This window comes from Caretta caretta, chromosome 5, assembly GCF_965140235.1.
Source record: "Caretta caretta isolate rCarCar2 chromosome 5, rCarCar1.hap1, whole genome shotgun sequence".
In the NCBI taxonomy this organism is placed as follows: domain Eukaryota; kingdom Metazoa; phylum Chordata; order Testudines; family Cheloniidae; genus Caretta; species Caretta caretta.
Window position 1 is genome coordinate 99,589,515 of NC_134210.1, and position 26,097 is coordinate 99,615,611.

The 26,097-nt window shown below is 43.0% G+C and overlaps 2 protein-coding genes across 7 annotated transcripts in view; both read left to right on the plus strand.

Annotated features, from left to right (window-relative positions):
- The first annotated feature begins 2,610 nt into the window (after positions 1–2,610).
- TRPM3 (transient receptor potential cation channel subfamily M member 3) overlaps positions 2,611–26,097 on the plus strand; it is a 618,857-nt gene continuing 595,370 nt past the window's right edge. For 3 of the 6 annotated variants that reach the window (XM_075128732.1, XM_075128737.1, XM_075128735.1), the window contains exon 1: positions 2,611–3,103. In XM_075128732.1, coding sequence (XP_074984833.1) covers positions 2,927–3,103 — 177 coding nt within the window. In that variant the 5' untranslated portion in view covers positions 2,611–2,926. The remainder of the gene's footprint in view (positions 3,104–26,097) is intronic. The other 3 variants (XM_075128733.1, XM_075128738.1, XM_075128736.1) reach the window with 1 other exon arrangement.
- Positions 3,112–15,489, plus strand: LOC142072199 (uncharacterized). The gene is made up of 3 exons (XM_075128742.1): positions 3,112–10,137; positions 10,813–10,865; positions 13,605–15,489. The coding sequence occupies exons 1-3, from the start codon at positions 9,621–9,623 to the stop codon at positions 13,644–13,646; spliced, it is 612 nt and encodes a 203-aa protein (XP_074984843.1). The 5' UTR covers positions 3,112–9,620; the 3' UTR covers positions 13,647–15,489.

A 26,097-nucleotide genomic window follows, 5' to 3' on the forward strand; every position in this document is an offset into this window, starting at 1 on the left:
CCATGACTTCTGTGACAAATTTGTAGCCTTACTTATGGTTTAGTTCTTTTATAGCTTGGAGTTTTGATTTTAATCTTTATGCCAAAGACCACAAAATCTGTCGCCATCTTGTAAGTCAGCCTGTCAACGCCACTACTCCAAGTCAGAACATTCACCCTCTCTTAAACCAAGCTACACTACACTAAATAAACGTCTCTGTCTGTCTGGGTAACAAAACTGGTGAAAGAACCTAATTTGCTCTTTCAAGCTCTGAAGGACTGTCTTCTCAACTGCCTATAGTTTAGAGTTCTGGTTATTGAAGTACTTCTGTATCCAGAAATCCTGTCATAGACTCTTATTCCACCTCCTCCTCCGCACAAGAGAGAGAGAGAGGATGCCAACTTCCTTCAGTCCGATCTTGTGCAGTAGTTTTCTGTCTTGCTTAACCCTGTGACCAGAGACAGTCCCACATTTCTTTGTGGGTTCTAAGATGGTTAGGATAGAATGGACAAATTCACTTGTGAATTAATGTGAATAAAAACCATCCCCAACATATAAGAAGGTTTTAGATCTTCCAGTGGCCAACTATATTCCCTGATTTTGGTAATTTGCTTTCTAATAGCTATGGCCAAAGGTTCAGAAGCCAGAGGAAATATCACAGAAGATGAAATGTAGACCTGTCTTGAAAAAGATAAAATATTAATTTAACTTTTTACAATATTATGTATGGTTATTGCAAGCATATAAGATTATGTATTTGCTTATTATGACATCTCTAAATTGGCCAACCCTACTGACTTGAGTGCTGATGCATTTCACTAGAGGGTCACTGAAGCTACTCAAGAAGAAATATAATTCAGAGGAATTGAACCCAATTGCTAGGTAACTAAATCTTGGAATATTTGCCGCTCTTGGGAAGAGAAATGGCCCCTCAAATTATCTACTTATATCTTTCACTTTTTGAAACCAACTTCATCAGATTGTATAACAGAGGGCATTAGGCTTCCTAAGCTCATAAAAAGTATTTAGCCTTTAGCTCCCAATCTACATTTAATAGAGATATTAGCATTATTTTGCATTTGCTGACCTAGCCTTCCTAATATTATCATGGCATTAAATATGCTGTGCAGCAACTTTCCACTTTCATGAATGGCATTAAATAACCTGGACATAAATGGGAATAATGTTGCATCAGGCTATACAGAATGGATCTGATTTGGTTTAGATATTTTATTTAGATGAGGAATATGCACAAGTATAATAAACTACTTTCCATTCAAAAATTTCCTCAGGAATTTCTGTAAGGAAGGTTAACTGATAAGTGGAAATCAAAGGTTTTAATGGTCTCCTAAGTACTCCTTTCAGAGTAACAGCTGTGTTAGTCTGTATTTTTTCATGCTTTGTGTGTATATAATAAGATCTTCTACACTTTCCACAGTATGCATCCGATGAAGTGAGCTGTAGCTCAGGAAAGCTTATGCTCCAATAAATTGGTTAAGTACTCCTTGACATGCTTGTTATACCTTGTCATCCTAGACTTGAAAAAGTGGGTCATCAAGGGATTCTTTTTAAACGTTCCCTTTTTATCCATGGAACAGTACTAAATGAATGTGCGCTCAAACTCATGGATTTATTATGCTGCGCCTTGAGACATCTATGAAGCACCTTAGTCAGTATTCTACATTTTGATGCAGAGACAAGAGCATTACAGTGCACTAATCGTTCCTGAAGCGCTTTGAGATTTTAGGATGCGAGCCACTTTATTATTGCAAAATACTGTTTTGTAAACCGAAGGATACAAGAACTCTCCAGCTCCATTAATAACTCCACTCGCAGTGGCTGTATCCCAAACCGTGGGTGATTTTATGTCGTATATGGCGCCTGCTGCCTAAATACAATGGACATGTTCCAACAGGGAAAGACAATTTACCTCCCCCTAATTCCCCCAAATATATTTCCTTGCTTGCAGGGGTTCAGGTAAGAATTGTATGCTTAATTCCCTGGTTCCTAGATTGCAACTTTAATACACTTGGTTGTAAAATATCTAACAGCTTAATTGTCTCCTCTCCGCTCTTGCTTATGTAGAATGAAACTTGCCCTTTAATATCACAGTGGCTTCAGATCAAATTTAGCAGGTTAATCTACGGCAGCTTCTTCATTGGTCTTCGCCCCCGGGGGATCAAGATTATTAAACCAAATAAACTCACTAGCTCCCGGGGGGGTGAAGAGAAGAATCTCGCATGTGTCTTAACAGATGCTGCTGCAACAATCAACCTGCAAGTCATCTGCTGCCGCCACCTCTCACCAAACCCTTGCAGGTGGGGGTTGTTTTTTGCCCACGGGGGTGCATCCCGGTAGATTAGTGCCAGGAAAAGTGAGGAAGACACTGGCAATTTCCCCTGTGGTTGGCACCACCTACCATCTTGGGAAAGACCAAGGCAAGGTGAAGCTTTTCTCTTTTCGAGATAGGGGAAAGTGCTAGGAGAGTGTCAAGTTGTGTGTCCCTGGACTGGTCCCTATTAGCTGTCAACTGCACGTTCCTCCTTCGCCAGGTAGGACAACGTGACCTAGAGACTAGCAGGTGAGGGGGGCAGGGCTGCGTTATCCCCTCCCCTGCCACAAGCTGGGGAAGAAGTGGGCAAGGGGAGCAGAGCAGGAGGGAAGAGCGGCTTGTTCTGAGCCAGCTGCTACCCCTGGTCTCTTGGCAACGTAATTACCAGCGCAACCTGTGCTGCTGTGGTAGCCGTCGTGCTGCCGGAAGGCCGAGCGGGGAACGGCCTCCAGCAGACCCCGCCGCCGCGGAGCCTGGGAGCTGCAGCTCCGCGCCTCCAGGGGAGCGTCCCGGGAAAGGCGGGCGCGGAGAGAGCGCGCGCGCGAGCAGCCGAGCCGCAAGTGGGAGGACCGCGCCCCAGCCCAGCCGCGCCGGGAGAGCAAACTTGGCTCGAAGATGGGGAAGAAGTGGAGGAGCCCGAGCGAGGTGGAGAAAGGCTGCTCAGAGCAGGCGGAAGCGAGCAGGAGACGGAGCAGGAGCGCCAGCCGGGGGAGGTTTGCAGATTCCTGGAAAAGGTTAAGCTCGAGGCAGGGTTCCACCAAGCGGGCTGGGCTCGCCTCCCAGCAGGCGCCGGTAAGTGCGCAAGGCTCCTTCCCTGTTCGCCTCAAAGCGCCTGAACTTGTTGGGGCCCCGAGCCGGGAATTCTCCCCCGCTCGCGGGCCTGCCCTCGGCATAGTTCGCGGCCTCTCTGGGGGGTGGGAGCGGCTTTTCGTTGGGGGAGCGGAGTCGGACTAAGGCAAAGCGGCTGAGGTGTGGCACCCGTCTAGTTACCCGGCCTCGTTGGAGAGCTGCTCACACGAGTGCTGGGTCCTGGCTCTTCGCAGCCCTGGCTGGGAAAGCAGGCAAGGGAGCGCGTCTCACTCTCACTGGGGCGGGGAGGAAAACTCCCGAGTGTTTTACAGGGAACGTTGTGGTTTGACTCTTGTAATGGCTAAACCCAGTGGCTTGTGAACCTTCCTTCCCCTGTGCATCCGCGGGAACATTGCGGCTGCCTGGCGGGCGGTGCTCCTAGCCACACTGTGAAACCCCATCTCGTGTGTGTGTACGAACTCCTCTCCCTCCTCTCACTTGTTGCAACAGAAGCTTTCTGAATATTATTATCGGCCCTGCGTAGGGCAGTGTCTCAGTCGTTGCCTTGTTGAAATGACCAGATACCCCTACCAATTGATGAGGAAGAAAACTGTTGCATCTTAGAGAAAAAAGGTCCTGAATCTGACTAGAGATTGGGACAAGAAAATCTCCTGTTGCTTGTACCAGCCTGAATAACTGAAAAAAAAAATAAGGTTTGTCATTTACTAAAAGTCAAAATGCTTGCCCTGGTTATATTGGTGATGGAACGGATTTATAGACGTCTGAAAAATCAAGTAGAACCACCATCAACTATGTATCTCTTACCTACTGGCATTTTCACATTACACTTAGACTTTCAATTTCATAATGTTCTGTAACTGCTGTAAGGACCATCACAGCATCCCTCCTTTTGTGATGATGTTTCTTCTGACAGCCCATTAACATGCTTCTGAAAGTTTGTTCCTTAAAATAATTTTAAATCCTCTTTAGAAGCAATGCATTGTGAATGTATGAACTGTTGAACCATAAGAAGGAAAACTGCATTTAACCAGACAGTGTTTTAAATATTAACTTTTATTTTTCCCAAATATGAGACTTTAATACAGATATAGTGTTTTTTTAAAAAAGCTTTTATTTCTTGCTTAATAACACTGGGAGGTTGCATTAGGAATTTGTAAGTGTTGACAGACCTATTTATGAATATACACATTGTATTTGAAAGTATATATAAGATGTTCATTTTGCTGACAAAATACATAAGAAAATTGAGGGGACAGTATAAATCTCTCATTTTACTTTGCATATTACTGTCATCTTCATTTGCTTAGGAAAAAACACCATATGTTCTTAGCAAAAACCTGTTGCTTCAGTTCTCAGGTTGTATATTTGATGGATTGAGTGATTTATTTCAAATGTATATGCAGACTTGTTAGCTGTCAAGTTGGAAGGAAAATATCCACAGGTTGAATACCTATGGGGGAAGAACATAAGGGTGAAAAGACCTATGATAGGAGGAGTGCTATGACAACCTGAAGACATATGGAGAAGCAATATTATTCTGATCTATGGAGAAAAGAGATGCAGTCATTTGTGCCACTTGTAGATAACCTGTTGTTCGTTTTTTGTTTTTTGTTTTTTTTTTTTTTAAATGAAATTGTGGTACTGCCTTAAGCTATTTTTTTTCACAGCAGATTTTCAACTGAGAATTCTATCATCAATATTTCAGAAAAAAATTATTTTGGAGTCTTGTTTTAATTGTCTGTCTTATACATATTTTACAAAATATTTTGTGTGGTTTATAACTAAGATTGATTCTTTGAATTAGATTCAAGTTACAAACAAAATGTCATAACACAGGTTGAAACCATAGTAGAGTGTTAGCTAATTTATGCACAATAACAAGGGGGGTGGGGGAAGGGAAGGAAACTTTTTTTTCCTTTACAGTCTTTATAAGCAGATTATCAATTTCCCCTTCCTCTTCTCTTTCTTAAAATGGCATTAAGGTGGCTTTACTTCCTACTTCCAAGGTAATACAAGCACACCATAGTTTCAGCTCCAGAATCTCTGGGGAGGGAAATGAGAGAATGTGAGACTGATTCTATAAATCTTTGTTGCTACCCACAAAATGAACAGGGCACGTTAGTGGCTGTTTTTACAACACATCTCCCTATTATGTGATGCTCTATCTGAATATTAGCATATAATCTCAGAAAATCTATTTGAGAATGTTAACCTTCTACAGACTGTGTTTAGAGCAAGCAAGAATAGGGTATATTCTCCACTGTTTTGGGAACATATTATTCAACACATTTGTTCTTTTTCTGAAATTATAGATACAATTCCAGTTCAATGTTTGGGTTTTTGTGTTTCTTTAAACAGGGGCACAAACCAAAATCCTGTATTTTTCTTAAAGTTCGGATCCCTTTTCAGACTGGAACTTTGACTTGGGCTCATCTATATTTCAAAACTTCTCTCATCTCTGGCTCTGTTCTCAACTGCCTTGGCTTTTGCATAGTCATTATATTTGTTCAACAGGAGTGTAATTCTAATTTGGTGTAAAAAGACTAGGTGCAAAGCAGTGGAGATTAAACTCTAAAACTTTATCAGTAATCTGCTACCTACTAAAGATTTTTATGGTCCTTCATTATGATACTATTCATATGTATAGTTACAGTGCAGGAAGAACAAATAATGGAGAGCACATTTTATGTAGATTTTTAAAGGGTTAAATGGTTGAGGTAATTTGGAAGGGAAATCTACTATACGTTCTGATGCAAACATGGGAAGCCTCAATCCTGGCAATATTTAATGTAAAGGAAAAGCTTTAACTCAGACTGCTGCCTTATGCTAAAAATTAGTCTTCTACACTAAATCTGCTGTTCAGCCCAAACACCTTTAGATATGTGGTATTTGCCCTGGCCTCCTCACTTGCACAATATAAATAATCAACTCATGATGATTGTGGAAGTCAATCTCATATCTTTAAGGTGGTCATTTCAAATATTTAGTAAATAGTATAGGTAAGGAGTACAGCTTTGGCATCCCATTTTACATCAAGAAATATTGGCAAAAGGAGGGATGCTTCCATTAACCACTTGTACCTTACATTGCTTGAAGTGTTTGTCCTGGGTACCCCAGTAAGAATAAATAGCTCTTTATATGAATTTGTTTTTATTCTAATGGAAGGGGTCTTGGCTTTTTGCCCAGAAACGTCAGAACATGCCACTAACTCTCTCTCAAGAAGAGAGACGGTTCTGTTGGGTATCAGTGTTAAGGGAGCAAGATGACATCTGCCACACCCATCAGGCGCCTGCCTACTTACTGAGTAAAAACTTTCTGTTCTGAAACTCCGAGTTCACTGTTTGAGTAGCACTCATAGAAAATGCTCCCAATGATGGCAAGCTTTTTTGTTTTTGTTTTACTTCTCTTTATCTACAGGTACAGCCAAAGCTTAAAAGACCCAATCTTTGACTTTCTAATTGTTACAGGAAAAGCCAATTATAGCCAAGTTTTAGACATTGTACAAGGTATATTTCTAGTTCCTTTATTGGATGCTCTAAGGCTGAAACATGGAGGAAAACCACCCATTAAATTTGTGCTGAAGCTTCTGAGATATGATGATGATGATAGGTCTATAGTACAGTATCTTTCAAGGTCTTCAATATTTTTCTGCTGGAAATAGCTGAGAGAAAATAATTCAGCAGCATAATACGCAGTTACTGTCTGAGTCCATTAACTTCACTTCCCACCTTCCAGCAACAATAGACTCTATCATGACTACCCCTACTAGAAAAATTGTTTTTTAATAAATCAACAAAAAACACCTTTACCATCATACTGGGGACATAAGTGCTTATACCAGTTTGCTCTTTTTAGATCATGCATGTTACTTGCAACTGCAGTTTCATATAGCTCCAGAATACTTTATGTAGAAGAATATTTGCCTAAAATAAAAGTTGTCATTCATTCTTGAGGAGGGGGCTATTTTCTTTAGAAGCTTATCTGAAAGATAATGTCTTCTTCAGTATATACGTGAGATCTGTTTTAAATCTTATTTATAATGTAGGCAGTTGCCTGACTTGGGTTTATTTGGGTTTCAGTATCACATTGAAACTGTCTTAAATAAAATTACAGATGAGGATGCAATGATAGCCAATTCTATTATCTTAATTTTAGAAATTGATTACTTTCAGTAATGCTGTATAGTACATGGGCTAACATTGCCACTTAGATGGGTTAGACCTGCAGGCTTGAGTTCAACTAGTACCTTTTGACAACAAACCCTCTCTCAGAACTATTTCTTTCCCCCCTTTTTTTTTTTAAAGCCTCTGTTTCTTAAGCATTAGAACCCCCAGACCTGACTCCATCCCCACCGTCCCCGTATCATGTTTTTCTCTCAACAACCTCCATCTCTCTTGTACAACTTACTTTAAAATAACCATACTTCTCAGAATATGCAGCCTCATGGTACAGATGACTTGTATAGTTTTGCTTAGGTCAGTAGTGTAGAAGATACTTTTATGTGGATTTCTTTGCTCTTGTATCTATTGTCAAGTATGCATTCTTTACTGAGCTGGCCTTGCCTGTCCCTCTCATTCTTTGTTCTTGAACAACTGTGGTACCCTTTAAGGTCCGCCGCCTTTTTCATCATTTCAGTATAACCCTTTGTCGTCCACACCTCAGCCAACTCCATCTCCTCCTTTTGTCTTTAAGCTTCTTCCCTGTGTTAGCTTGCTACAAGCTTCTTGCAATATACCTTAATGGGAGAGGACACTGCTGTCCGTGCCCCTTTTACCTAAGACTTTAAGTAGGGTGGTGGTTAGGCTCCAGAAATACCTTATGTCTTGGCAACCTTCCTCAGAAGTTGAAGAATTCATATCTATTTAGGGCCATCTAAGTGAAGGTACCCACATCAGAGTAATCTTAAAAATAAGATTTATTTAAAATAGAGAAAATAAAAGTTGGTGGGGGGTTTTTTGTGAATATTTTTTGGGTGCGTTTTGCATAATATCCTATCTGAATATTTTAGAAAGCCCAGTTAAATAGGCTTCCTTATGTTGGTTACAGAGGGGAGTGAGGGAAAAATTGTGCATCTCTACAAATCAGGGCTGTTCAGAGGGAACTACCACCCACCTGACCTGTTTATGTGGTCCCAGGTGTTATACTGCCTGATCATATCAGGGTGCAGTTGCATCAACAGATCCACCAAGTGTTTGGTCAGGAGCATTGCCTGGAGAAAATAACAAAAATCTGTGTTGCCCATTGAAGGGTTCATGTAGCGTTCATGCACCTGGAAACATTCAGGGCACATCCTGACTGTTGTGTAGGAGTGATGCACACACTGCTCCGTCAAAGGGCATGAACCGTGGGAAGCTTCCTTGGACTGGGCTCAAGGCCTGAGAACAAGGATTATAGTAGATAAAGGCTAGTAAATAAGAATATTAATCAAAGTCATATTATTTCCTTTGTTGATGCTTTCTGCGGTCGGAGTATGTAATGCGCAGGGGGGAGAGAAATAAAAGAGAGGTGGAAAAGCTGACGGGGCAATCCCGTCAGCAGACCAGCCTGCTTGCTTGCCTAAAGCTGTGTCCTGTCTTGTATTGAACCGCCACAACTGGCGCCCAAACGTGGGGCCCTCAGCACTCACCTCGCCCGGCAGGGGTTTCAGACGTGTCACTCATCCGCTTCGCGGATCCCGGTGAGTATTTTTCATTGTGGTAAGTATGGGAAGCTCCCTCTCTGCTTTGCAAGTGCAACACCGCAGTGAGCTACAATATTTGCTGCGTAAGGCTCAGCATGACTGCCCCACTGGAGAACTCACTCTCCTGCTACAGGAGGTGAGTGCCCAATGCCCGTGGTACCCTGAAGCTGGAACCCGTAAGCTAGCAGACTGGGAGCGGTTGGGCCAGACATTGCACAAGGAGCCTCAGGTGCCTGTGCAGGCTTTACATGCCTGGCACCTCTGCCGCGACGCGATACAGCGTGTCGCCTCGGAAAGACCCTCTTCCACACCCACAGAGGGGCTGCCGATCTCGCCACCCCCGTCCGCTCCTGCAACGATTCCTCCCGCTACTTCGCCCGCAGTGCCTCTATTACCACCGCCTCCCTGGCCTTCCCCACCGGAGCCGGTGTGTGATCACCCTCCCCCCGGGGGGCCCCATGCTAACCCTAACCCATGCTCCGGGGCCCCCTGGAGGGTCGTCCGCGTCTGCTCAGGGGCTTTCGCTGGTGCAACAAATGGTTCACGCAGCGAAGACTTGCTCAGATCTTACAGCAGAGGAGCTGGCTGAGCTGGTCTCAGTCTGTCCGGTGACCTGGCAGGATGAAGGCCAGGGCAACCAGGTTGCAAACTGGGTCAGTTTGCCTTACTCGGTGATCAGAGAGGTAAAGAAAGCGATTCGTGAGTTCGACCTGACCAGCACGTATGTGCGTGGTCTCATTGAAGGGCTAGGTTCTGGGTATTCCCTGGTCCCTGAAGACTGGAAGGCGCTGTTGTGCATGATGCTGACGCCCAGTCAGTATGTTATTTGGCTTAGTGAGTATCGGCAGATGGCAGAACGCCAAGCCCAGGTATATAGAGAGCAAGGTATCATTTATGAGCACTTGGCAGGGGAGGGCCAGTTTGCTACTGTCCAGCTGCAGTCTCAAATCCCTCAGGCCGTCTTCCCCATTATTTCCACCTGTGCCCAGCATGCTTTCTGGAAGGTCCCAGATTCGGGCAAGCCTACCAAAAGCTTTGCCAGTATCCGTCGGTGCGTCAGAGTCCTTTATGGATTTTACCAACAGATTGCATGAGGCTATCCTCCGTCAGGTGGATAGCCCTGCAGCAGCTCAGGAGATCCTGTTAAAAATGGCAGTTGAAAATGCGAATGAGGATTGCCGCCGTGCTCTCCAGGCAGCACAAGCCTCCGGAGTTCTAGAGCTGTTGGACATGCTGCGGGCGTGCCAAAACATCGGCACCCAAGCCCATAAAGCTGGAGTTCTGGCTGCCGCCCTGAGAAAAAGCGGAAAGGAGGGGAAGCGTTGTTACCGCTGTGGTAAGTAGGGTCATTTTCAGCGGGAGTGCCGCTCATCAACGGCGCCCGCTCACCCCTCAAAGAAGTACCCCAAGTATCGGAAGGGCTATCACTGGGCTAATCAGTGTCATAGCGGGTCGGGAAACCGCATGACGGGTCCCCCCCCCAAACCCAGGGCCAAACGGGGGTGTTTCCCACTCAGACAACTGTTCCTCTGCTTTAAAACCCATAGACTCCATGAAGGCGGCGACTGCCGGAAGTGCAGGGCTTGATTTGATTATGCAGGAGGACGCTGACTTTCGGTTGCCGGGGGAGGTTTGCGCCATACCGACCCAGGTGACGGGACCTCTCCCTGCCGGATTTGTGGGTCTGGTTCTCCCTCGCTCACATGCTGGGAAACAGGGTTTTCTGTCATCCCAGGGGTCATTGATGCCGACTACACCGGCGTTATTAAGGTTCAGGTATGGACCCATCTTCCACAGTCGCTCCCGCGTGGACGGTCAATTGCGCAATTGATTTTAGTCCCCTATCAGGTGCCAGCTGCAGAGGATCGAGCCCGGGGCGGAGGCGGCTTTGGATCGACGCTGGCTCAGTCGCCATCTCACAACACGTCCTCTCTACTTGTTGCTCTAACAATGTCGGTCCGCCCCTCGAAACCTCAGTTAACACTTGTCTTAAATAATGTTCCTTTTACAGGGCTGGTGGACACTGGAGCTGATGTTACGGTGATTCGTGATCCGGAGTGGCCGGTCAGTTGGCCTACAGTTCCTTGTAAAGAGTTGTGGGGGATCGGGGGTATTAAACCCGGGCGCCAAAGTTTGTCTTGGGTCACGGTCTCTAAACCAGGAGGCCGTGTCCTTGCTACAATCCGCCCTTTTGTGCTCCCTGTCCACCTCAATATTTGGGGCCATGACTTACTTACAAAGCTGGACACCACCCTCGATATTAATATATAATGGCCCAAAACCCTCCTGCACCCACCTTGCCCTCCGCATTACCATTGGTATGGCAATCCTTAGAACTCGTATGGATTGACCAGTGCCCCCTCCCTCTAGAGAAGCTGAAAGCGCTTCATTCGCTTGTGCAACAACATTTGCATGCACAGCGCTTGGAGAGCTCCACTAGTCCTTGGAACACCCTGGTGTTCGTTATTAAGAAAAAATGTGGTGCTTGGCGGCTGTTACATGATTTAAGGGAAATAAATAAACGCATACAACCCATGGGCCCCTTACAATTTGGCTTACCGAACCCAAATTTAATTCCTCAAACCGATCAGCTTTGTGTGTTAGATTTAAAAGATTGTTTCTTCACCATCCCCCTTTGCCCCCAAGATCGTGAAAAATTCGCGTTTACGGTGCCACAATATAATAATCAGCAACCCTCTCATAGGTATCAGTGGAAGGTCTTGCCCCAGGGAATGCAAAATAGTCCAACCTTATGTCAACTTTTTGTGGATCGGGCCCTTGCCCCTTTTCGTGCCCGATACCCCCACACTAAAGGTTTACCATTATATGGATGACATTTTGCTTAGTGGTCCCCAAGTCACAGCAGAACAGCTTGAATCTCTGTCCCAGATTCTCGGCCAAAATGGCCTATTGGTGGCACCAGAAAAAATCCAACGCTCTTATCCCTACCACTACCTCGGGCATAAGGTTTTACAAACCTATGCCACCCCTGTTCACCCGGAATTGGTTCTACCTCAACCCCAACTGTTGTTAAATTACAACAGGTTTTGGGTCATTTAAATTGGATTCGACCCTACTTCCGTCTCCCCACATCAATGCTGCAGCCGTTGTTCGAGCTCCTATGTGGAGCTCGGGCACCAGGCGCAGTTATTGCCATCACTGAGGAGCACATTGCCTGCATTCGACAGATCAATGCAGTGTTGAGTCAGCAGTTTGTGGATAGACTCACTGAGGTCCATCCCCTGCGGTTGGTTCTCCTTGCCACCCCTCATACGCCCACTGCGGCTCTGTTTGTACCTCGTACGGACACAGCCGTCTTTATCATAGAGTGGATATATTTGTCATCCACTCCTCCTCGGAACATTTATCCTTATTTAGATGCCCTGTCCGATCTTGTTCGTAAAGCCCGCCACCGTGCAGTACAACTCACAGGCACTGATTTAATTGCTATTGTGTTCCCCTTGTCCCGTAGTGAATTTGATTCCTTGTACCACACCTCCTTGGCCTGGCAGGTTGCTCTTTGTGATTATGTGGGAGAGATCTCTTATAATCCCCCAAAAGATCCCCGATTGGTGATTACCGAAAAGGTACCCCTCATCGTACATCGTCTTAGCCGCTCTCAACCCATTGTTTCAGCTGTCACTCTTTTTACTGATGGCTCGCCACATCGAGGTGTTGTCACCTGTCAATTTGGTGACCCCCCTCGTTGGCATTCTCGTTTTATGCTGCCTCAGGGTTCCGCGCAGCGCTCCGAACTGGCTGCTGTTGTTTTGGCCTTTCAACTTTTTGCTGATTGTCCCTTTTAATTTGATTGTGGACACCCATTATGTTTATCAGGTAATTGATCATTTACCCCTAGCCCTCATTACCCCTCAGGTCGATGCAGACCTCCTTCGCCTGTTTTTGTCTTTACAGTATCTCATCACCACTCGTAATTTCCCTTATTTTGTTGCTCATATTCGCAGTCATACCCCTCTGCCTGGGCTACTCACTGAGGGCAATGCGCGTGCTGATCGCGCGTTACGTGGTCAGGTAAATTCCCTCTTTTCTGACCCCATTGAAAGCCATTCCTTTTTTCATCAGTCTGCCTCTGTTTTGGCCCGGCAGTTTCACATTCCTGCTGATCATGCATGTTCTATTGTTTGTTCCTGCCCCCACTGTGCCGCTGCTGCCCCTACCTTTTCTTGTGCCGTTAACCCCAGAGGTATCTCAGTGAATCAGCTCTGGCAAATGGATGTCACTCACGTGCCACAATTCCGCCCCTATTCATTTTTACATGTTTCCATTGATACCTATTCGGTATTCCTCTGGGCGACCCCACAGCGTGGAGAAGCCACTCCCAAAGTTATTCACCATTTGCTAGCCTGTTTTGCTGTTATGGGTTGCCCGAGCCAGATAAAAACGGATAATGCCCCAGCCTATTGCTCCACAGCCCTCTTCACTTTTTGTGCCCAATGGGACTCCGTCTAAACCACGGGATCCCTTATAATTCCACAGGCCAAGCAATTGTTGAACGTGCAAATCGCACGCTGAAAACCTTGCTTGATAAACAATTAAAACAAGGGCAGGAGCGTCTCCGAACCTTAGGAGGCATTCAGCAACAATTGCTTATCCTTTTGTTTACTTTAAATAATTTAACGCTGAACGCAGATCAGCAGACCCCCGTGGATCGGCATTTTCATAAATCCAAGGTACTAGAAAGACCGAGTGTCTATTACCATCAGCTGCCCGACCCACAATGGCTGGGTCCAGTACCTCTAATCACTTGGGGTCAGGGATATGCTGCTGTGTCTCTCCCTGCAGGACCGTTGTGGGTTCTGGCCCGGTGTGTGCGACCGGCACTGAAGCAGCATGGCGTGGCGCCAGGGACTATCAAACCCCATACCGGAGTTTCAGCTGACCCTGGAGGAGAGTGCGGTGCCTCCCGGGTCGACATCGACGGGACGGAAACGGAGGAGGCTTAGCGTCCCAAGTCAGCCCGTGACATGGGGAGCGGTAAAAGCATTGGTCGCCGCGGCTCAACAAAGACTGGCGGCAAACCAACAGCCAGAGACTCCTGAGACCTTGTTTGTGGCAATTCTTGCCCAAATTATACTGCTAATTCTGTATTGATTGTATGCCTTTTGTGCTTGATATTTCCTGTAGGGGTTGGCTCGGAAGCGCTTCCTCCGTTACGGGCCCGAATGATACATAACCTATGGGAAAGATTGGCTTCAATAGCAAATGTTACCCACTTTTGTTTATCCGATTCTGTAGCAGCCGGAGAACTGTTAGGTACATGCCTTATTGCAGTATGTCATGACCCTGAGGAAACAGGGAATGAGACGATGCTCGCTGCTTACGTGAATCTCTCTTCCCAGTACTCTGGCATGGCTAATTGGGGCCCGGCCAACTATACTTTGCCTCACACGGCCATATCCCTCAACACACCGTATCCGGCCGGGGCCAACAATGTCACCTGTGCGCGTGTGGTCAACTGCACTAGTACAAAGGTGCCCTTAGGCTGTTGGCAAATTTCTCAGCCCTTTTTAAATTGTTCCCACTCCGTGAATGTTTCGTACAATTATGGCCATATCATCCTACCATCCGGGTGGTTTTTTACCTGCGGCTCACGCACCTTTAGTTATATTCCCGCAAATTTAAGTGATGGCACCCTTTGTTGCCTCAGTAGAATGACACTCATTTTGCCTTTTGCCGGCCAAAAGTGCAGTAAAAGAAGTATACCCCTTTCAGAAGATTGTGTTGCAGATGTCAATCTTTTCAGCTGCTCTGAGTATACCACCTTAGCGGCCTCTATTGTTGGGGTCCCCGGGCTTGTCACTTATACAGCCAGAACTTTGAATGCCCTGGCGTGTTTTATGGCAAAGGCAATTAATACAACATCCCAAGCAATTGCCCTACTTAACACAGAGCAACACGAATTAAGGGATGCAATTTTGGATAACAGAGCAGCCATTGATTTTCTGCTCTTGAAACATCATCTAGGCTGTTCCACGTTTCGGCATATGTGTTGTTTTAATTTAACTGATAATAGTCGCTCCATAGAAACTAGACTGGCCGAATTGGCCAATCTTACAGCACACATACGCCAAGATCTGGGGTTTGAGGGCTTTTGGAATTGGCTTACAGGTTGGCTGCCCTCTCTAGGATGGCTGCGACAACTTTTCGGTTATGCTGTGTTTGTGATTGTTGGGCTTATTTTTTGCTGCTGCTGTATACAATGTATTCCCTCTTTGCTAAGGCTTTGTAGAGACCCGCCCTGGCAGGCTCCCCGAGTTATGTCCTTGTCTGTCCGGGAGTTAAATCGCTTGCAAAAGCAAATTGATGGCTACCGTGAGATGGCCGAGCACAAATAAACAAAAAAAGGGGGGATGAAGGGTTCATGTAGTGTTCATGCACCTGAAAACATTCAGGGCACACCCTGACTGTGTAGGAGCGATGCACACACTGCTCCGTCAAAGGGCATGAACCGTGGGAAGCTTCCTTGGACTGGGCTCAAGGCCTGAGAACAAGGATTGTAGTAGATAAAGGCTGGTAAATAAGTATATTAATCAAAGTCATATTATTTCCTTTGTTGATGCTTTTTGCGGTCGGAGTATGTAATGCGCAGGGGGGAGAGAAATAAAAGAGAGGTGGAAAAGCTGACGGGGCAGTCCCGTCAGCAGACCAGCCTGCTTGCTTGCCTAAAGCCGTGTCCTGTCTTGTATTGAACCGCCACAGCCCATACAAGGTTATTGTCCCCTTAATGAGAGATTTCAAAGTCCAGCATATTAAAGTCAACTTTCCGTCATGCTACTGTAGAGTCTCTTCACCAGTCAGTCAAGGTGACTTGCATGACTGTGATTCTTGGTTCTAGGTGTTAAATCATGCTGTGTATTTTTCTATCTTTGCTGATCACAGGGAGCCTGGATTTTTTTCTCTCATGACAAGGATGACAAGCAAAGCATTGATGGGTATTATGGATAGTATAACTCCCAGTTTTCTTCATACAAGTATTGCATAATGCCTAAATAGAACTGCAGCTCTCCAGTGTCTGCCTAAACTTAGATTCTGACATCTCGTTAGTTAAAATGCAGCAGGCTGTATCTGTAGTCTCTAACTATTCTCTTCGTTGCATGGCTGTAGAGTTCACTGACTAAGTATGAAACTTCAAATCATGAAGTAAAAAGTAACAATTAATTCTGTACCTGAGCTTTAATTTTGTTAGTCCTTTCTCTTTGGATAGTAGCTTGTAATCTTTTTGCTTTGTGTAGGTGGAGTTTTGTCAGGGTTTTGATGGTTTTTGGTTTGGCTTATATTTATTTTGGTGTTTAGATTGTGAGGAAGAGTGAATGGGCCAGTGTTGATTTAGGGGGAGTGGGGTGTTGAGGTGGGGAAAACTTTCCTAATATTGGCAGCTTATAATAGTAAACAGTGCATAGACCACAGAAAGACACAAGCAGCATGATCTAAACAAAACTCAATATTGTAATCAAAACTGACAGCTGTAGTAAAGATGAGAAAATGCTGTCAATGTTGGTATAAAATTTATGGGTGGGATTTGAAGAATGTAATGGAAAGGCCACAGCTTAAGTGTAGGAAAGTTTGACTATCTTTTTCCTCTCTCCATCCTCCTTTAGTTAGCTGTGGATGAAATCCTGACCCTATTGAAATCAATGGGAGCCTTGTCATTTTGCTATTAACTTAGTGGGGCTACGATTTCATCCTATATTGTTAAACTCTAGCTAGAAGTGGTGCAGCTGGCCTCCTATCACCAAAGTCAGTCTCTGTAATAGGTGTTTCCTTTGTCTTGTGTAGTTATTTTAACCCATTGTGGTTTTCCGAGTGGGTTAGTTTTACAATAGAGAAGCTAAATAACTGTACAACCACTCACTTTTGATGTAATACTTTTCTTTAAAAATGATTTCTTTTGAACTGAAACTAAAGTAATATGAAAGATATGTCTTCCCCCTGGTTATATACAGCATCATTGAGTTGAAAAGAAAATATTGGTGAGAAATATATAAGTACATAAAGTATTTCTATTTGGGTGGGGAACAAATCCTTTTAAATTCTGAGCAGTGTCTTTGGTCCTCCATTGGAATCTTCTGACACAATCTCTCACTTGCACTCTGTCACTCGCAGGTATTGAATGTATCTGTTAGCTAGCTCATGGCATAGCTAAATTGTGGGCATATAGTCTGGTTAGGGGATGAATAGGGTAGTTGAAGCAGTCATGCAGTGGCTAGTACATTGAACTAAAACTTGGGAATAGAACACTCACTTGGCTGACTTTCAATAAGTCACTTCTACTCTTAGTGGCCTTAGGATCCTCACATGTAAAACAGGGATAACAATACTTGCTGCCTGTGTAAAGTGTTTTTGAGATCTATGGATGAGAAATGCTAAATAAGACAAAGGTATTGTAATCTTTTCTATACTACATAAATGTGAGGAATTAACAATGGTCATTTAAAGATGGCAATTTTTTTTTTAATGCAAGAATAGCAGTGCTAGCCTAGGTGTCAATCTGGCAGAAAGGATTGAACTATTTTAATCAAAAATAGGTTTTCATCAAACGTTTTGCAGAAAGTGTTCATTTTTACTTCATTTTCTAAAGGGGTCTCCCCCCCATCTTAAAAAAAAAATTGTGCCTGAAAATAACATTTTTGCTCTTTAAAGTCTGTCTTTCAACATGTAAGTGTGAAGTGTGGGGGAGGGAGAAGAACTTTCCTATATTTTTGACGAGTTCCCTGTGAAACTAGAATTTCTAGAGGGGGAAAACTTTGAAAGGGAATTCTTGTGGGGAAATTGTTTTCCAGCCAGCTCTATCTAGGTACCTTATTCAGGTTGGAATTTGGACAATTATGTTCCGCTTGCCTAATTTTTCTCTTTAGAGCTTCAAATGAATGTAGTATGCTTCACTTCAGTTCATATCCTAAACAGTTACTTGTAAGCAAGTGTTATTAAGCAGTGTTTGTATTCCACTGCGGAGTTGGTTGACTTGAGTGATGGGTGGAGTAACTTCTGCATACTCATAATGTGCTTTAGAATCCTTTTGGATGAAATGTTCTGTAAAATATGTAGGACTTTATCAGTTTCAGGTTATGAGCAGGTGTTTGCAGTCAGAGTAGAATGTTACTTAATGTAACAGAAATATATAGGGAAAAAGCAGTAGTGCATACTTGTGTCAAATACCCCTCCTCCATAACTATGGAGGACCCAGACCCAGCAGAACAGGGGTGCTGGTGTTGCAGAATGGAGTGGGAGATGGATACACCTGTTTCGTGTGGTGAAAGCTCTTTCTGTACTGGTTTTTTGTGCTCAAGCAGTTTGGGGGAGTTGTGGAGGGACCCACTCCACAAACTGGGGTGGAGGAGGGGAGAGATTCCTGTTCCCTCCTTCAGTCTCAAATTCCTGCAAGAGAGCCCCTTGACTGCAGCCTGGACACTTGTCCTATATGGTGGATTACAGTATTTGGCCCAAACAGGGTAGTACAAAGCTTTTTTTTTTTGTTTGGATTGGTGTTTTTCCCCCATTTTTATTCAGGACATTAGTACACAATCTTCACTTTCTGCATATTGAAGTAATCAGAAATGCAGTACAGCCTCTGCCAGCAAGACAGTTGGTTTTGACTAGGGAGGAAAGGTGAGAGCTAATGCGTGTAATATAGAAGACTTGTGAGAATCGGACATCTGGTGGATCAGACACTGACACACAGTTCCCACTTAGTAAGATTAACTTTGGTTTTGAAATGCTTAGCCTTGCTTTCCAGAATATTTATTGCTTTGTCATCATACCCTAATAATAGTTTTTACTGGTGGTGACTCTCTTGCTGAAAGTGGAAGCAATCCCTTGCAGAGGGAGCCGACGGTATTAACAAGCAGGTTGAACTTTGTTGACTACTACTCTTGTCATTCATTGGTTTCAGAGTAACAGCCGTGTTAGTCTGTATTCGCAAAAAGAAAAGGAGTACTTGTGGCACCTTAGAGACTAACCAATTTATTTGAGCATTCATTGTCTTTCTTTATCTAGATTTTACACACTTTTTTAAATAACCAATATTCTGTTTCTTAAAACTGTACATTTCATCATGTTACCAAATGATTAAAATAACATAAAGCATTTAGAAAATTGTTTACTTGGGTTTTTTAAAAAAATCCTGTTTCACTAAAACCTATTTTTTGTTAATCTAACGTTTTTAGTTTTGTATGTATCCTGTTTGAACTCCATTCAATAGCAATTATCTAAAGTTCTGAAAGGTTTTAAACACATTTTTTTGTGTGGATAAGGAGGAATGGGATTTGGTGGGTAGTACATACTTCACAATTTAGGCACTCTTGCCTAAATTTCTTATAACATACAGTGTTGAATGTTGCAATATATAAATTTCTGCTTTGAAATAGATGGAGAAAAATTTTCCCTTATTCTCTTATTTGTATGGATTGGTAATGAAGCCAAAGGCGATGCTTGTCGGTATTTAAGCATAAATATTGACCTACTGTTTCTTAACATAGGAGCACTAAAATTTTGTTCAACATATTTCACTTGGAGCAGAGGAAGGTGATCAGGAGCAGTCAACATGAATTCACCAAGGGCAATTCATGCCTGACCAACCTGATTGGCTTCTATGATGAGATAACTGGCTCTGTGGATATGGGGAAAGCAATGGATGTGATATATCTTGACTTTAGCAAAGCTTTTGATACAGTCTCCCACAGTGTTCTTGCCAGCAAGTTACAGTAGTATGGATTGGATGAATGCACTATAAGGTAGACAAAAGCTGGCTAGATGATCGGGCTCAACCGGTCGTGATCAACAGCTCAATGTCTAGTTGACAGCCAGTATCAAGTGGAGTGCCCCAGGGACCGGTCCTGGGGCCAGTTTTGTTCAACATCTTCATTAATGATCTGGATGATGGATTGGATTGCACTCTCAGCAAGTTCACAAATGACACTAAGATGGGGGGAGAGGTAGATATGCTGAACGGTAGGGATAGGGTCCAGAGTGACCTAGACAAATTGGAGGATTGGGCCAAAATAAATCTGAGGTTCAACAAGGACAAGTGCAGAGTCTTGCACTTAGGATGGAAGAATCCCATGCACTGCTACAGGCTGGGGACCGACTGGTTAAGCGGTAGTTCTGCAGAAAAGGACCTGGAGATTACAGTGGACGAGAAGCTGGATATGAGTCAACAGTGTGCCCTTGTTGCCAAGAAGGCTAACGGCATATTGGGTTGAATAAGTAGAAGCATTGCCAGCAGATCAAGGGAAGTGATTATTCCCCTCTATTCAGCACTGGTGAGCCCACATGTGGAGTACTGTGTCCAGTTTTGGGCCCCCACAACAAAAAGGATGTGGACAAATTTGGAGAGAGTCCAGTGGAGCGCAACTAAAATGATTAGGGGGCTGAGACACATGATTTATGAGGAGAAGCTGAGGGAACTGGTCATCTTTAGTCTGCAGAAGAGAAGAGTGAGGGGGGTTTTGATGGCAGCCTTCAACTACCTGAAGGAGGGGTTCCAAAGAGGATGGAGCTTAGCTCTTCTTAGTGGTGTTGGATGACAGAACAAGGAACAGTGATCTCAAATTGCAGTGGGGGAGGTCTAGGTTGGATATTAGGAAAAACTATTTCACTAGGAGTGTGGTGAAGCACTGGAAGGGTAAGGCCCGATTTGACAAAGCCCTGGCTGGAATGATTTATTTGGGATTGGTCCCGCTTTGAGCAGGCGGTTAGACTAGATGACCTCCTGAGGTCTCTTCCAACCCCAATCTTCTGTGATTACCTATTCAGCATTTAGTACATTCATCACTAAACCTCATTTCTAAGTAAACAAGTCATATTGGTGTGTATTGGCTTCCAGTAAACAAACCTGTATATGAACTAATCCATGACAGAGTTTCCTATAATCGGTCTGTGTGCAAGTCACAGCATTGGGTCAAACTTTTGTTTTAATATTAGTATAAGCATAAATGAAGCTGCAGATGAATTCTAAATATTGCTGCTTTGCAGTGTCAAAATAGGTCTTTTTTAGGTGGCTGTTCTGACAGTGTTCCCTATTTTTTAAAAATGACTTTCACAGTGAAACTTGAAGCAGAAGAATTTATACATGCACACTTAGCCATTTTTAGTCTCTTTACAGTTGTTGTAAAGATGCGTATAAATGCCTTCTCTCTCCCATGCTGTCTTTACTTCAGTTTGATTCTAGAATAATCATCCTGTGCTACTGATGAACTAATCTGAAATGACTCTGAAGTTAGTTTCAGATTATTCCACACAATTCTATGCTGATATGTTCACTCACCAACCCTTTTGAAGTTAATGGGTTAGATACTGAACTGAATAACTCTGAAGTTTATTCATTTATTTCAATTGAGAGTGCCACTGAGAGCAGAATTTTAAAGACCTCAGTGGGTTATATGGGATGTAAGTCATTACAGAATCCAGCCTTATGGCTTCTATGCAGGATCAAAAGACAAGGAGAGAGGGAGGACAACTTTGTTTTAACACATAGCTTTAGTAACTTAACCAACATGGTAAGAAAGATAATGAAGTTTTAATTCCAGCATTTTTGAAAATTTTCCCCAGTGTGTCAGTACCTCTTGACTAGGTCTTCAGGATTTTTTGTTTTTTTGAACAGTGAGACTTAGTTTAGTTGTCTAAGAGAAATGACTCCACATTTTGTTAATTCTGCAATAAGTTGGGCAAATACTGAAGTGTCCCATTTTGTTTGCTGAGATGGGGTGTGTGTATGTGTGTAGTCTCTTCTCAAGTTCTCAAATTAAAGCTGAAATTAAAGCAAGTGCCTTATATTAGATGTATTGCTTCAAAAGGAGATGGAATTTTCTTTTAAGTGGGATAATAGTGTTTAATGCAATGGACAAGACTTCAAAAAGTGATTAGAGATATTTGGATGGCTTAGGTTTTAAGCAGGTGACATTTTAAGGGGGTGCATTTTTTTGGAGGATGGATGAACGTGTGCTCTTTTATAAAGGTCTTAGTCTGAGAATTCAAAATCAATAGATGCTCTTGAAAATCTTGGCCCTTCATTTGGTTGAGACCCTATGTTTGTATATAGTGGGGAGACAGAGGCTTTGGGTTAATGCCCACAGAACTAGTGCATTAGTTGGACTGGAAGTCTCCCTTACATAATAATTGTGTATTCAGACCTATTATCTGTTCTGTAATCCATTCATCATAATTTCCTTGAAGGTGTATGTTAGGTGACACTTTAAAAACAAAAACACTTCTTGTTTCTGTTACTTTAGAAACTTCAGGAATTTGAAGGGACAGAGAAGAGCACCAAGGAGGAATAGATTTAAAAAAAACCCCTGATTTGCCAAGCTACAAAAGCCAAGTCATTTTTCTACATTTGGATGCATTCTTCCACTTTCCCTCCCACCTGTCTGTCCTATCCCCTCTGGAACCTTATTCTCAAACAAGGACTGTGTGATTAAAATGCAAAAAAAAAAGTCCTGTCTTGAATGTTGGAACTGCAGTAAAAGACGTTTCCCCCCTCTTAAGTTTAAAGAAAACTATTTTAACTTTCTTCAGCAGTCTAGGCAACAAGTTGAGAAACATTTCTCACTCTGCAAGATGTAAATTGCACGTAAGGTCTCATTTTTAATTACAGCTGGCTTTTTTCAGTCTAATACTGGAAGGAGATACCTTGCTTGAAAGTGATATAACTTTTGTGTTACTGGAAACATGGGAGCCCAATCCCAGTAATTGTAACTGGAAGTGACTCATTGGAGCCGTAATAGAGATTCAGATTACTTGGACCAAGAGGAAATGGTGTCTTAACCAAAACAGTGTTCTAAAAGACTTCATTGTATGATGGGACTGCTGGAGTTTATTAATTGTAACTATAGAACATAGGAGTATCAAATATTGAAACAGTTTTGTTTGATTCACATTATTAGGACATAAACTCGCTAACAGAATAGGAATTAAGACAAGAGCAGCAGGAACGAAGCCCTATATCAGGGGTCAGCAACCTTTCAGAAGTGGTGTGCCGAGTCTTTATTTATTCACTCTAATTTAAGGTTTTGTGTGCCAGTAATACATTTTAACGTTTTTAGAAGGTCTCTTTCTAGAAGTCTATAATATATAACTATTGTTGTATGTAAAGTAAATAAGGTTTTTAAAATGTTTACGAAGCTTCATTTAAAATTAAATTAAAATGTAGAGCCCCCCAGACTGGTGGCCAGGACCCAGGCAGTGTGAATGCCACTGAAAATCGGCACGCTTGCTGTAGGTTGCCTACCCCTGCCCTATATCCTATTCACTACTGTCTACAACAGTGTTTCCCAAAACTTTGGACGCTGCTTGTTCAGAGAGAGCCCTTGGCGGGCCTGGCCAGTTGTTTACCTGCTGCGTCTGCAGGTTCGGATGATCGCAGTTCCCACTGGCCGCGGTTTGCTGTGCCCGGTCAATGGGGGCTGCGGGAAGCGGCGGCCAGTACGTCCCTTGGCCTGCGCCACTTCTCGCAGCCCCAATCGGCCAGGCACAGCGAACTGTAGCCAGTGGGAGCCTCAGTAGGCCGAACCTGCAGACGCGGCAGGTAAACAAACTGGCCGGGCCTGCCAGGGGCTTTCTCTGAACAAGCAGCGTCCCAAGTTTTGGGAAACACTGGTCTACAACAAAACAATATGACAATATGGTCCAGTGACAGTAGTGTATAAAACACATGAGATTATTCAATCCACTAGTATTTGTGTTTCTTCTTTCTCCTCTCCCCCTGCCCAGAGCCATGAAATCCACTCCTACAAGAATTTAGATGATTCCCTCTCCCCCTGCCCCGCAAAAACAAACAAACAAACAAACGTGTTTTATTTACTAGTCTCTGTATAGACATGTCTGGGGAAAGAATTTCAAAGGTCATCGGTAAATAAACAAGCAAAGGAAACCACAGTGCCAATGACTGACAGTGATGCAAGTGTGTTTGAGTGCTTGTTTGTGGGAAATAATGTGTAATGAGGAAGAATACCAGGTAGTAACTTGGTAATGTGGTAACTTATTATGGATGTTTACTTCACGTTACTTCCACTGAATGATCATGACATGGTATTTACTGTGATTATTTTTTCTGCATTTTATATGATTGTTTAATCTTATTATGATTGCACATGTATGTGTAGTTTTATTTTTAGTAGCTGATTGGGTTGAAAACTAAGGGACAAATTTAAACTTGTGCAAACTGTGAAACTGAACTGAAATCAGTGTAGTTAGACCAGCGCTGAATTTGGCTCAGAATGTCTATTTCCTTTTAAGCCAATGTACTTCTAAAACTAAATCAGACAAACTCCAAGATATGTGCTTTTTCCTTTTCAAGGGAAAATTTAATAAGTAAATATATTCCACATAAGACAGCAATTTAGACCTGGAACTGACTCTCTCATTGCAAATTTCTCATTGGAAAAAATTACGCAAAGCATCGTATCAAAAAATGTACTGCACCATTCTGCACACTGAAGTATTAACTAGAAAGTCCAAAGAAGGGTTGAGTGTGTATGTGTGTCTGTGTGACACACAAGAAATGGCTTAAATTCACCTACAGGACCAAATTCTTTATTGACTGACTTAAACTGGAGGTGTATGGGTGTATGCGCATTAAAAAGCAGAGGGATGGTGATGCTGCTTAAGTGGCTATGCATAGATGCTTAAAAGCTAGTTGTGTAGTTGGGTGACATTATCTCACACAGTCAGGAATTCCTGGAAGACCGTATTGCTTGAGTTCTTAATTAGAGGTGGGCCTAGCTGAGGCACATCACAGTAAGGTGCATGTGGCATATTCAGCAGAGCACCCTGGAAACGTGTAGAAGAAGCCACATGCCGGAGAAGGTGAGTGTGAATGCATGTTTTGAGACATTGTGGGACTGGAAAGAAGTTACCATTTGCGTCTAGAAGAGCCAACAGTGAGAGAAATGATCTGGAGACAATGAGAAAATTGATAAGGGTACTCTGGGAGAAAAGCCAAGAGCTGCTGGAGATGGCAAGGTAGGCAAGAAAGATAGCCTTGTTGAAGAGGGATGAAAATGATGGTGTATATAGGAATATGTGTATAATCATAGAAATGTAGGGCTGGAATGGACCTTGAAAGGTCATCTACTGCAGTCCATTTCCCCCTGCTCTGAGGCAGGATTTAGAGATATCTAGACTATCTCTGACAGGTGTATATCTAACCTGTTCTTAAAAACTTTCAAGGACTGGAATTCCATAACCTTCCTAGTTAACCTGTACCAACGCTTAACTATCCTTAGAGTTAGTTTTCTCTAATATCTAACCTAAATTTCCTTTGCTGCAAGCTAAGCCAATGAAGAATTACTACCCACGTAGGTAAGAATACTTGGTCTTCCATTGTGGTAGAACTATTTCAATAACAATAGGACTGAACTTTGTTTTGAGAACTGTTTTAAGGACAGGAGAAAAAGCTTGTGCCTTCAGCTGCAAAGTTTGAATCAAGGTTGAAACTTTTCTAACAGAGGTCTTAAGTTTTGGTTCAAACCCATTTCTAGTTTAAAACTTCTTGTGGCAGTGAAGTTATTAGGATAAATGTTGCACGGATCTGTGGCCCAAATAACTAACTGGAATGGGCTGAAGAAAAGCCTTTCCTATTTGAAAGTACAATTCTAGTAGTTTTGAGCTATCATTGTTAACTAACAGAATAGTAGGATGAGGAGTCAATCTCCTCACAATAGGCTAAACTAATTTCTGATCTAACTCAGTTGAAGTTAGTTACAATTTGTTCTAGTGTCCTCAGGTGTTGCAGAACAACCAGGCTATATAAGAACTTTGGAGAATGTGAAAGGGTATAATTCAAAATTTAGGGATACTAGCAGGGTTAAAAGGGGATTAATTTAAAATCAATTAAAATACAGTCCATGACAAACTTTAATCACCACATCCCACTGTCAACAAGCTTTTTATAAATGCTGTTAACCTTATTCCCCCTTTTCAAAATGTCCCAGAAGGTACTTGGAATCCTGAGTTGTATGGATTTCATACCAACACATTTATATTGCCACATTTATGAGACTATCTTGTAAGGATTCAGATACAGTGATAACAATTCACCTCAATATACATTTGTTTCAGAAGATCAATTACACATGTCTAATTAGATTCACAGTAGGGTTACTGTATGTAGATCTTACTACTTAATGGGAGAAGTGTCAAGTACTGGAGTCAGTTCAGTGTGGGGCAACAGTGGAATTGAAATATATATATCCAGTATTTTGGTTAAAGGCTTTTAGCTGGTATCTATTTGCCATTTTATGTACCACACATGCTTCTGATGGTCTATCTGTATTGTCTT